This window comes from Phlebotomus papatasi, chromosome 3 (genome assembly GCF_024763615.1).
Source record: "Phlebotomus papatasi isolate M1 chromosome 3, Ppap_2.1, whole genome shotgun sequence".
Lineage (NCBI taxonomy): Eukaryota > Metazoa > Arthropoda > Insecta > Diptera > Psychodidae > Phlebotomus > Phlebotomus papatasi.
This window is the reverse complement of record NC_077224.1, coordinates 2,684,849-2,697,681: the sequence shown is the minus strand read 5'-3', so window position 1 is coordinate 2,697,681 and position 12,833 is coordinate 2,684,849. Positions and strand designations below refer to the sequence as shown.

Sequence of the window (12,833 nt, the reverse complement as noted above, 5' to 3'; positions counted from 1 at the left end):
TCTAATGTTTACAAGATTTTCCCTCATTTTGTTCTTTTTTTTGGGTTAATCGCTAATTTTAAAACATTGAGGTTATGTTATTCCTAACTTCAAAGATCAAGACAAAGAACAAGAAAAAATTGAAATTTAAAATTTAAATTCATCATATTTATCATATTTCTAATTTTTCCAAGACTTTCCCTCATTTTGTTTTTTGGTTAAATCGTTAATTTGAAAACTTTGAGGTTATGTTACTCCTAACCTCAAGGTTATGATACTCCTGACCTCAAAGATCAAGACAAAGAACATAAGATTATTTAAAATTTAAATTCGCCATGTTTAACATATTTTTCATGTTTCCAAGATTTTCATTTATTTGGTTTTTGGTTAAATTGTTAATTTGAAAACTTTGAGGTTATGTTACTTCTAACCTCAATGATCAATACAAAGATTAAAAGATTATTTAAAATTTAAATTCATCATGTTTAATACATTTGTAATTTTTCCAAGATTCGCCATTTTGTTTTTTTTTTTTTTTTGTTAAATCGTTAATTTCAAAACTTTGAGGTTATGTTACCCCTAACCTCAAAGATTAAGACAAAGAACAAAAGTTTATTTTACAATATAAATTCGCTTAGCATATTTTTAATGTTTCTAAAATGTTATGAAGTATGGCATGAGAATGAACTGTTAAATGAACTGTTTTGAAGAGAAATACGTTTTTTGTGGTTATGTCATTTATAACCTCAAATTCTAAAATGATTTTTTATTTTTATTTTTATCAAATAAGAGAATAAGAACCTCTGTTTCATAATATTTTAGCCCCATTCGGGGCTCCATAATTATGTGTTCTCGAAAATATCTCTCATAACCTCAAAATTTGCGTTTCTAAATCCAAATCACGCGAAAATACAGACATTTATTTACTGCATTAAATTAAAATTTGAAGAGTTTTTTGAAGACAGATCGCTATAGGTAATAAACACATAAAACTGTGCAAATTCAATGCAAAATTAACAATTATGTGTAGAATTTAGCCTCGGGACATATTAAAAAGAAGATCTTAAAATAGATTCCACTGTTATTGGAAATAATCATTACCTCTTTGCTAATACGTTCTACTCTTTGGTTTCTCATGAATTTTTTTTAGTTTTAATTTCAAGAAACTTCAACTGTCTTGTACTTGGGACAGAATACTATCCATTGACATACCTCCTCTGGGCAGGAGAAAAACAATATTTTGCCATAAATAACACAATCCAGTCTTTAACAATAATAATGTAAACATGATGATCACTCCTAAGAAAAAGGTAATTAGTGATCTTTGGTGCAAAAATGCAAAAATGCCCACTTGTTGAATATTCAATCCTTGTGATCTCACGAGAACAGGGAAGAGAGCTCAATCCTCTTGAGGCCGCGTGTCCCTGAGATGTGGTGCTTTTTTTCCCAGTGTTGGCTGGAAATGAGGGAGGTCGGTGGCTGTTTTGAGCATTAATACGAAAAAAATCTATATAAATATAAATGAATATGGTGCGTGAATGTTGGCTCGGCTGAAGAATGGGTTCGAAGAGCAAAAACTCCATCATCCCGCGCGACCGGATTGCCTTGGTGCGGGATGATTGTGCTCTCTTCGTGTTCTCCAAACACTGAATTTGCCCACCAAGACGTCAAGTGTCGGTGGCTTGGGGTCTGTGTGGGAAAATTGCCAGAGTGAAAAAATCCTCTCTAAAAGAGAAACGCACAAAGAAGCTGTATAAGATTAACTGATCAGAGAGAGGGAGAAACCAAGAGGTGTCCATACAATTGGACATTAAAAGGAGTCAAGAAGTTGGTATTCCTAGGGTCCAGTACAGATGGATCTCTGACCACAAAATAGAGGACTTTTGGTGCGATGTTGAGCATAAGGAATGCATGAGCCACGCAACATACCAAAGAGTCAAATAACATCCACCATAAATATGATCCATTGCAACAATTATTCAGTTGGACAGGGTTATTAAGCTAGTTTGCATAAACTAAGAAATATTGTTGCAGAATAAATTCAGGAGAATGTACCACTCTTCCATTAATTTAAATGTGTATGCTAAACACTCAATTATGAGTTTTATGTGTTGCTTCAATACATGTGGGTGTAAAAGAAGGGCTCGAAAATACCCTACACGGTAAAATATTTTCAGCTACTTTACCATAATTTTCATTGTAAATTTTACATATTAGTAATCGTGTACTGATACACATTTGTGTAATTTGTACACATTTTGTCTGAAAACTGTGTAATTTGTACGTATTTTGTTTGAAAACTGTGTAATTTGGACAGATTTTGTCTGAAAACTGTTTAATCTTACACGAAACATGTAAGAAAATGTACACAACTGTGTAATCATTCGCAGTTGGTTACACAGTTTACCATTATATAAAATTTAAATTACACATTTTCAGATTACGCGTTTTGTCGAAATACAAATTTGAGCAACTGTACATGAATAATCACAGTAAAAAGCAAATCAACGTTTATCCTTGTTATCTTTTTCTTTACTTTGTAATCACTATGTTTAGAAACACTACACGTTATTATTATTAATCGTGCCGAGACACTTTTTACTATTACTATTACAATGTATATACTATTACAATGTAATTATTACAATGCGCCCCGTGTTGGAAGATTCTGCTGACCGTACACTGAGAAAAAACGGGGGTGCGATTAACTTTTTTTCCTCATAACTTTGACACTTTTTACGTGTAAAAATATATCAAAATTTTTTAATGTTAATTTTACACCTTTTAAAGGTAAAATTAACATAAAAAAAGGGTTACTTTAACCCCTAATACACCTAAAATAAACATTTCCGAAATGTTATTTTAACTTTTTTGGATTTCTCTCACTCAGTGTAGATCGCCCAGGAACGCTTTTTCCGTAGTAAATGCTTCTGCCGTGCTTCTGAAGTTTTTTGGGCAGAGATGGTACATTTTATTACGTTTTATCACAGTAAAAAATGTATTTTTTCTATAAATTCAGTTGCTTGCACGTGGCGAGACTCGAACTCATAGCTGTGAGAGTCGAATCAGAGATCTCACCGCTCAAGAGCCAACGGTCTTGCCTATTGCCCCATTGAGATCCCAAAACACACGCTGATATAAATATAAACTAAACGTGTGTTGAACCACCACACTTTAGGGTTAAATTTGAAAAGTCGGACACCTAGGAAAAAGTTGATCTTCTAATGCATTTTGTTTGCAACACCAAGTATCAAAAACGTTCTAGAAATAACATTAAGAAAAGAATTTGCAATTTCACACGGGAAATCTGCTCTGTTCAGCAATTGTACTTTTGTAATAATGATGCAAGTTCTCTGCACATTCTAGTAGCCAATCTGATAGGTCCCTTGCTATCTGGAGAGGCGCTCCCCTCTGTCAGTCTCCTGAGCAATCTGTGAAGGGCATTTCTAGGAATGTATTTCCTTCGATTTTCACTACCTACTTCTATAAGATTTCTGCGATACTTCTATAAGATGCAGAGAAAGGACAACTGCCATGTTGAGGTTATGAATCCAATGCCTTCCAAACGAGCACCAAATGCTAACCGATAGGTGAATTTTGCTAATCCTAAACGAAAATTCACCAGGAAATGCCGTTTCCATATATTTGGTTAGCACTTTTTAAGGGTACCTTTAACCCCCAATACACCTAAAAGGGTAACATTTACACCGTTTTCGAATCAATACTGCAGGGTAAAATTAACATTTCCTTGAAAATTCCCGAAACCCAATTGCACTTGCATCAAATATAAAGGATTGAAAAGATGTAGACACATCTGTTGATTTAACACATTAAACTATGATCACCTATAGTACAACATTTTCTTTATTTTAAATCAAGACTGATACGCCATTCTGTGATAAATTTAACCCAAATTCTTCTTTATTACTCGTTATGAAGATAATCATTCACTTCAATTGTATTTCTAGTTGGTTTAAAAAATAATCATTTACTGAAGTTTAATTAGTTAGAACTGATCATAATCTATAGTTTATGTAATTACATTATTTTGGTAACATATCACAGACAGTTTCACTCGATAAAAGCTCAAAAACCCGATTTTAACACCGTCAGATGTAAACGATCAAAAGGAAGTTGATTCGTGGGTAGATTTAACACATGAATCTACAACGTTTCTTTATCTTAAATTTGTAAGATCAGTACGATAGTCAGTTTCACTTTAGTGCATAAAACATTAAAATAAGATCTCTTGACTTTGGATTTGATTGCAAATTGTCTGAATGGTCATGTTAACTCCTTCACTCTCACTGCTGGAAACACCCTCAACCGCAGCGTATGATTTACATAATACATGGAATGTTAAGAAAATTACACAGAAAATTCCTCTGGTGATAACAATTCTATCAAACAAAGGAGGATAAGGGGAGGTGGAGGGCAGAAAAAAAAGAGAGCCTGAGAAGAGATTCTGTACACACCAACAGACGCCGACGACGTGAGAAGGAACTACACTAAATCAAATTACAATTTCCGAGAAATATTTTGTGCAGCAGCCACAAGTTTAGGACCAAAGTCGTGGGTATATGGTTGGGGGCTGGGAGGGAAGGTGTGTTCTCTTGGTCAGAGTCAAGGGAGAAGAAGAAGATGGAAAAGAACAAGTGAGATTGATCTACAATCGTAAACCGCGCGCCTGGAAAAAGAAATCCTTGTCTTGTTCTCTCATTCTCCAATCCGTAAGCGGCGTCTGGGACTGTTTTGGGCTCCTCTCTATACCTCTCTTATATAGGCATTTTCAATCCTCAAAGAGCTGCGCCAAAGCTAATAACCACACGAAAAATGCACAAGAAAAATTCCAATAGCTTATTGTTATTTTCGGCACGACCTCATTTGCATGTGAGATGTTGAGGATGGGATTGTGTACACGGGTCGTCTTCTCCACATTACCTCTTCGTTTTCCCCAAAAAAAAAAGTTTGATTGCCATGGGTCCAGAAACGATGGGACCACAGACAAAATCAGGAGCACAATCTGCGTCTCTGACTTCTCACATGCGGACCACATAATCGGCTATTGGGAGCAAGATCACACGAGATACTAACCATCCAATTTAGGGTGCTCGAATTTCGGAGGGAGTTCAGGGTATTCTTGAGGTTTAGAAGGTACATATAGGGTAAATGTCCTAATTCAAAACCATTTCCAGACGCTTTAACTTTGACAGAAGATTCAACACATTAACTTCAATTTTTTTCTGAAAAGAGTTTTACATAAATTTGCTCCTTGGCTCTTCTAGAATGTTACTGTTCAATGAAAATTCTTTAGATATAATTTGAAAACTTCTTAAATACAAGAAAAATACGGTAGTGTGAAATGCTTCAATTGGAATCAAATTAATCCAAATGGAGACAAGGGAAAGTTTCTAATTGGAGACAAAGAGTGTAACTAAAACCGCGACGAAAGGCTTCCAAAACCTTGTTGAGTTTCTCCTGAGTGCAGGATTTGTTCTTATTCCTGGTCTTTTCACCTTTCCCATCTAAAAAAATAAGAAAATCTCTCCAAAAAAATAACAAATTAAAATTTGTGAATATGAATGGATTTTTGCTTTATTTGGAGCAAAGTTAACTAAATAATGAAACTGAGGTATAGAAAACATATAAATATAATAGTTTAGTACTGTATTTATTATGAAAACAATGATGTTTCCATTTGAAATAGGGAAAAATTTCCATTTGGAGCAGGTTTTGAATTAGCTTAATTTACCCTACCAATACTGAGAGAAATCCGAAAAAGTTAAAATAACATTCCGGAAGTGTTAATTTGACCCTGCAGTATTGATCCGAAAACTGTGTAAATATTACCCTTTTTAAGTGTATTATGGGTTAAAGTTATTTTTCTTTCATGTTAATTTTACACTTAAAAAGGAGTAAAATTAACATTAAGAAATTTTGATATATTTTTACACCTAAAAAGTGTTAAAGTTACGAGGAAAAAAAGTTAATCGCACTCCCTTTTTTCTCAGTGAAGAAAAACACTACAGAAATAGTTTAATCACTGTGTTCGTTCAGAGTTAGTTCATGTTAATTCTGAAGAAAACATCTCGTGCTAAGGTGTTTTCTTGGCAAAGTATCACTGTGCTTCAGAGCGGGGTCCCCAAAAAGTTGTCCCATTTACTAATACAAAAAACTTTTGAAACTTTTTCAAAAGTAAACTTTTGAAAAATTGGTGCAGATTTTATCCTCCGAAAGGTTAAAAATAACCCTTTCAGAGCTGATTTTGAACATCGATTGATTTATCTTGAAGAAAAAAGGTTAATTTTAAACCTTTAGGAGGATAAACTACGTTCCACCAAGTTGTACATTTGAAACGCGTCTAATTTCACTCTGAAGAGCATGTTCTATTTAATTGATTCCTTATGGCCTTTGCTCCCGAAGTATACGCTTCACTGTTAATCTCTCTAAAAGGATCGATTGGCTGAATTTGTGAGAATGTCAATGCTGAAGTCATAATATAGCAGAGCCAAAAATTGCGTCCATTCCGCAAATCGTTCCATCTTGTGGTCTCAATACAGAAATCGTACGATATTTGTGCCAAAAATCTGTCGATCATGCTATTCCAATGCAGACATCGTGTGATTTTACGATCTTTGTGCAGAAATTGTACGATCTTGCGATCTTTGAGTAATAAATCGTGAGATTTTGCAATCTGTATTAGGTCACCATTCGATCTTATAATCTCAGTGCAGAAATCGTATGATATCTGAACCAAAAATCTGACGATCATGCAATCCCAAGGCAGAAATCGCGCGATCTTGCAATCTCTGAGCAAGAAATCGTTAGATTTAACAAATCCTATGAAGACATCATTTGATTTTGTGATATTAATGCAGAAATCGTACGAATCTGAACCAAAAATCTGACGATCGTACAATTCCAAGGCAGAAATCGTGCGATCGTGCGATCTTGCGATCTCTGATCAAGAAATCGTAAGATTTTGTACACCCTATAAAGACATCATTTAATCTTGTGATATTAATGCAAAAATTGTACGTTATCTGAACTAAAAATCTGACGATCGTACGATCCCCATGCAGAAATCGCGTGATCTCAGGATCTGTGTGCGGAAATGATCCGATCTTGCTTTTGTGTAGAAATCGTTCTACCAGAAATACATGATCTTTCAAATACAGAGCTGAAATCGCATGATATTGCGATCTTTGAACAAAAAATTATAAGATGTCGCGATCACTGTGCAAAAACCGCACGATTCTCCGATTTCAGTCTGAGAAATCGCGCGATATCTGTCTCAAAATCGGAAGATCTTGCGATCTCTACGCAGAAAAACCATAATCTACCGATATTAGTTCAGAGAACTTAATTACGTCTTAGAATTTTATTTAAGCAAAACTGGTTAAGTCAAAAATAGTCATGCTATTATTTTTTAGACACTTTGAAAAGGTTTTTGAATTACCTATTACTTTCACGCTTTAATCGTACAAACGAATTTTCGTGCAGTATAACCTCAAATATCTCCAGTAATTGCGTTGGACCATTCCTTCTAATATTTTTTTCCAAAATCATAGGATAAATCAGATATGGAAAGCGTATTCCTTAACCGATTTTAACAAACATTGATTAATTTGAAAAACATTTGAATTCCGGACATAACCTCAAATGTCTTGAGTAGTAGCATTTTGAATATCTTGAAGTGTTGTTTTTTTCAAAATCAGACGATACATCTGTTCTGGAAGGCATATTCCTTAACCGATTTGAACAAAAATTGAATAATTTAAAAGGCCTTTGAATTCCGGAGCTTTTCGTAAAAATCAAACTTGTTTCGTATAACATAACCTCAAATATCTCGAGTGGCATTTTGAATTCTTTGAAGATTTTTTTTTTCAAAATCAAAAGATAAATCAGCTCTGGAAGGTGTATTCCTTAACCGATTTGAACAAAAATTGATTCATTTGAAAGGTCTTTGATTTCTGGAGGTTTTTGTAAAAATTATACGTGTTTTGTATAAAACCTCAAATATCTCGAGTAGTGGCATTTTGAATTTCTTGAAATGATTTCTTTTAGCAAAATCAGAGGATAAATCAGATCTGGAAGACGTATTCCTTAACCGATTTGAACAAGAATGGATTCATTGGAAAGGCTTTGAATTTCGGAGCTTATCGTAAAAACCATGCGTGTTTCGTATAACATAACCTCAAATATCTCGAATAGTGGCATTTTGAATAGTGGCAGTGAATATCTTGAAGTGTTGTTTTTTTTTCAAAATCAAAAGATAAATCAGTTCTGGAAGACGTATTTCTTAACCAATTTGAACAAGAATGGATTCATTTGAAAGGCCTTTGAATTCTGGAGCTTTTCGTAACAATCATGCGTGTTTTGTATAACATAACCTCAAATACTTCGAGTAGTACCACTTTAAATTCTTTGAAATGATCTTTTTTCAAAATCAAAGGATAAATCCGCTCTGGAAGGCGTATTCCTTAACCGATTTGAACAAGAATGGAATCATTTGAAAGGCCTTTGAATCAAGTTTAAAATATTTAACTTTGCAACCCTTCTTCCACTTAAGATTCCAGGATCTGTCTAAGAGAGGCTTCTGTAATAGTTTATGTGACTGTAACAACCAAATAGAGGTTGCCCAAGCACTTTTGAAGCACATAAAATCTTCCATCTGCCCAACATGATCCTTTTTATGCCTCTTTCTGGGAAATCACAACACCATTCGCAATTCGTCACGGTCCTTTTAAATGCATTCCAGAAACTTTAAAGGTCCAATGAGGGAAGTCTGCCCTGAAGATTTCAGGGGTTCAGTCCCTTTGGTTTGGCTGACATGGTGAAAATCGATCCATCACATGCACTTGATGGGAGTCAGGAGCAAGAGTGTGAGAGACTCAGAAAGTGTATATGTTTTATCACCCCATTGAAATAATTTAGGCCCAAGATATAAGAATGAGAGCATATAGGAGGAATGGGAGGCAGGAAAGAAGACAAATTTTGAGGCGCCGACGAAATAAATTTTTTTTTTTGGGATTCCTTTGGCGATCACTTCATTTGCCTCTCCCTCATCAGCATCAACACAATCTTGGCACACAATGTGCCAACATAAACAGAAATATTGTCCATGTTTCATCTCCACACAAATGACTGTTAATGCTCTCTTGGGATGAGATGAAGGTTCTGGGTGTTGCTATAGAAAGCCCCCTGGGCCCGGTCAAACCGCAAAGATGAGAATAATGTTGGACTTCTTTTTTTTCTGCTCGTTTCTTCAACTGTTGTTAACTTTGGGCTACATATAATAAACTGCGTGCCTCGAGAGATGGGACGCAAAAAAAAACAAAATATTCCGAAGAGAGATCAAGTCTTGAGATTCATTGCACAGTTTCTCAATTTTTGAACATCTCTTCTAAATTCCTCCTAAGGAGAAAAAAAAGATCCAACGAGGATCTTATTACAATTCCTGCCTTTCTGTTTTTTTGCAAGGATATCTCAAACTTGGAATTAGCTTAGTGGATGGATGGTTTTGTCTTTCATTACTCAGTTTTGTGGTTTCATTCATAAATTCCAAGAGATATGAGTAATCCACTTATAGGACTATAAAGTTGGATGAATGCTTTATGTTGTATGGATCAATGTTTTATGGAAAGTCTCTCAAAATCGAAAAATTAGGACATTAAGAAAATCTTTTTTAGATATTTTAATTCAATACCTTTCCAAAAAAGCTAAATTTATCCAAAACGAACAAATATTTCGGTCGCTATAGCGAATTTTGTCGGAGAAAATGAAAAAAATGAGTAGAGCAGAGGTGAGCAAGAACCGTTTGAAACCGAACAAATGTCAAATGAAACGTCTACGTCAATGGTCATAGCTAGAGCTGGCCAAAATATTTATTTGCATGTTTTTATTAAGGGTGCTCAGGCCCTATTTGACCCTTTATTTCATATTGGGATCCAGTTATATAAAAAAAATCCCTTTACACTACTTGATGCTAACATCACCCACATTGACAAATTCGAAGAAAACACTCTTAGTCGAATTTTTTTTCTTTAAATATTTCTTAGGAATGTATTATGTCATCTGCAAAAGCGTAATTTCTGTACCTGTAGAAAATTTTGATATTCAACAACTGAAAAGTAAACTTCTTTAGGGGAAAGTGGCCTGCCATTCAATATTTTAATTTTTCTCTTATTTTCCAAATCAAAAACCCTAAACTCTAAACGTCTAAACTATAATCAATACAACTATTTTCTATTAACTTCGATTATTAAAATAGAATTTTTGGTTTAGGAAATAAGGAAGAAAAATAAATGTCCAAAGGCTGCCGCATTTAAAGGCAGACCACTTTCCCATACTGTTTCAATTATTTCTGCTCGAACCCCATAGAAAGGACACTACCATTTACCACTCCAATGATTTAAAAAGCTGCTAAAGGAGTTAGAAAAGCGTACTAGTGTTGTTTAATATTTAATCTTACTAGATAGAACTTCTCGCTAATTTTACTAAAGATTTTTTAATTACCATTTTTTAAACATATTATCTGCAAAATAATTTGAGATGTTTTTCTTTAACATTTCACGTTGATACAATTGATAGAAGGAATGAATTGAAGTTATTGTATAAGGATGAAATGATATTCAATTACAGTTTCTGTATCATATTCTAAAAGAACAAGAAATCCTTAGATCGGTTTTTCGGAAAGCGCTTAAAAACACGCACAGGTCAATCATAAAACGGTTCAGATTGAGCTTGAAAATACGCACAGCTCAATCATAAAACGGTTAAGAATGTGCTTAAAACGCGCACAGCTCAATCATAAAACGGTTAAGAATGTGCTTAAAAACGCGCACAGCACACACGTAAAACGGATTAAGATTGCGCTTAAAAACATGCACAGAGTAAACATAAAACGCTCAAAATTACGCTTAAACACGTACAGCATATACATTAAACGGTTTAGATTGTGCTTAAATACATGCAGAGCACACACGTAAAACGGTCATAAAACGGTAAATTGGCTTAAAATTACGCACAGCTCAATGAAAAATCGGTTAATGCACTTGAAATCACGCACAGCTCAATCATAAAACGGTAAATTGGCTTAAAATTACGCACAGCTCAATGAAAAATCGGTTAATGCACTTAAAATCACGCACAGCTCAATCATAAAACGGTAAATTGATTTAAAATTACGCACAGCTCAATGAAAAATCGGTTAATGCACTTAAAATCACGCACAGCTAAATCATATAACGATCAATATGCTTAAAATCACGCTTGCGCTTTTTTAAGCGCAATTTTAACCGTTGTATCATTGAGCTCTGCGTGATTTTAAGAGCATAAATTGTTTTATATTTATGCTTTTCGTGTTTTTAAGCCCAATCTAAATCGTTTTGTGATTGGTCTGTGCGTGTTATTTTACACACAACTAAGGTCGTTTATGCTGACTATTGGAACTAATATGTTATAGTACCCGTTACTAATCTTATTTAGTTATGATAACTAAATGAAATAGATACTGTAACTAATATTGGTCAACTATTTCATTTCGTCACCCTAGCTAAATATATGGATGGGTCTATGCTTACTATATTTTATAGTTTCCATAACTGTATATGAGGCAGTTGGGACTAAATTTTTCTAAGAGTGTACTACAAAGGATAAAGGTTTTTATGTGAAAGTTCTACAAAACACTCTTATTTGGGTTAAAAAATGAATTATATAAATACATATTTTTCTTGCATGTTTTATGATTTTTCGTGCATTTTTATGTCGCATATTTCCAAGATTTTTTTTGCATATTTTGGCCAGCTCTAGTCATAACGCTACCTGAACAAACTTATTTTGAATTTTATTTGGTTTCAAACGTTTTTTGCATACCCCTGGAGTAGAGGAAGGACATGATTTCTCATCTTCATTAAACAAGCGTAAACTTCGGTATCCTTTGATATCTGATTATAAGGTCTTCATGGTAAAATTACAGTCCTAAAATCTCCAGAAAAACGTTTTAATGCATTTTCAACATTATTCCACTAAGCTGTCTCTCGATTAAACCATCATCATTCTAAACAACTTTTACCGTTTGAAGATGACCCACAAATTGGTTAAAACACCTGATAGATCATCAAACCACAAAATTATCTAATAACGTCTTTCCCTTCTTTCCTTCCTTCCTGACCCCATCTCAAGTTCCGCTCTTTCAGTTGCAAGACAAACACCCTATTCCCAACGGAAGTCCCAATGGACTTTATTTATTTATTGAAAAAAAAACAACATTGTTTTATTTATTTCCAGAAAATTTCTGTGAATTCCTCCCCAGCACGATAGCAGCTGCCAGTGTAGTTGTTTCTGTGAATGGTCTGAAGCGCGACATGGTGCACGAGTGCTATTTAATTCGCGAATTAGTCGATCGTATTCTAAAGGGCAACATTACTGAGGTAAGACTATTGGTTTTTTTTCACTTTATTAAACATATGAGTTCTCTAATGATCGCATGTGGTGGGCAGAATATTTAGCTTTTTTTATTTAGGAGCTGCTTAAATTACTTTTCAATGGCATAAACGTCTTGACTTGTGTCACGAAGTTTCCCAAGTAGCATTTCCTTCTTCTTGTCCTCTTGTAGAAAATCCAAAATGGCGAAATTGGCAAATTGAGCGAGATAAATTTGTCGAATTTGTTTTTTTAAATAAAATAATGAAGTAAAAGAAATAAAATTGCAACAATAATAAGAAGCAGTTTGAAAAATAATAAAAAAAAATATATGAAAAAGTAGAATTTGGGCTGGAAATTTTAATATTTAAAGAAGAAACCCCTTTAAGAACAGATTACATCGGGAACCGACCACAAACCATATCAAA

General features: G+C 34.1%; 1 protein-coding gene across 2 annotated transcripts in view; it reads left to right on the top strand.

Moving 5' to 3' along the window:
- LOC129806443 (G1/S-specific cyclin-D1) overlaps positions 1-12,833 on the top strand; it is a 56,544-nt gene that overhangs the window by 34,473 nt on the left and 9,238 nt on the right. For both annotated transcript variants that reach the window (XM_055855036.1, XM_055855037.1), the window contains one exon: positions 12,271-12,413. In XM_055855036.1, coding sequence (XP_055711011.1) covers positions 12,271-12,413 — 143 coding nt within the window. The remainder of the gene's footprint in view (positions 1-12,270; positions 12,414-12,833) is intronic.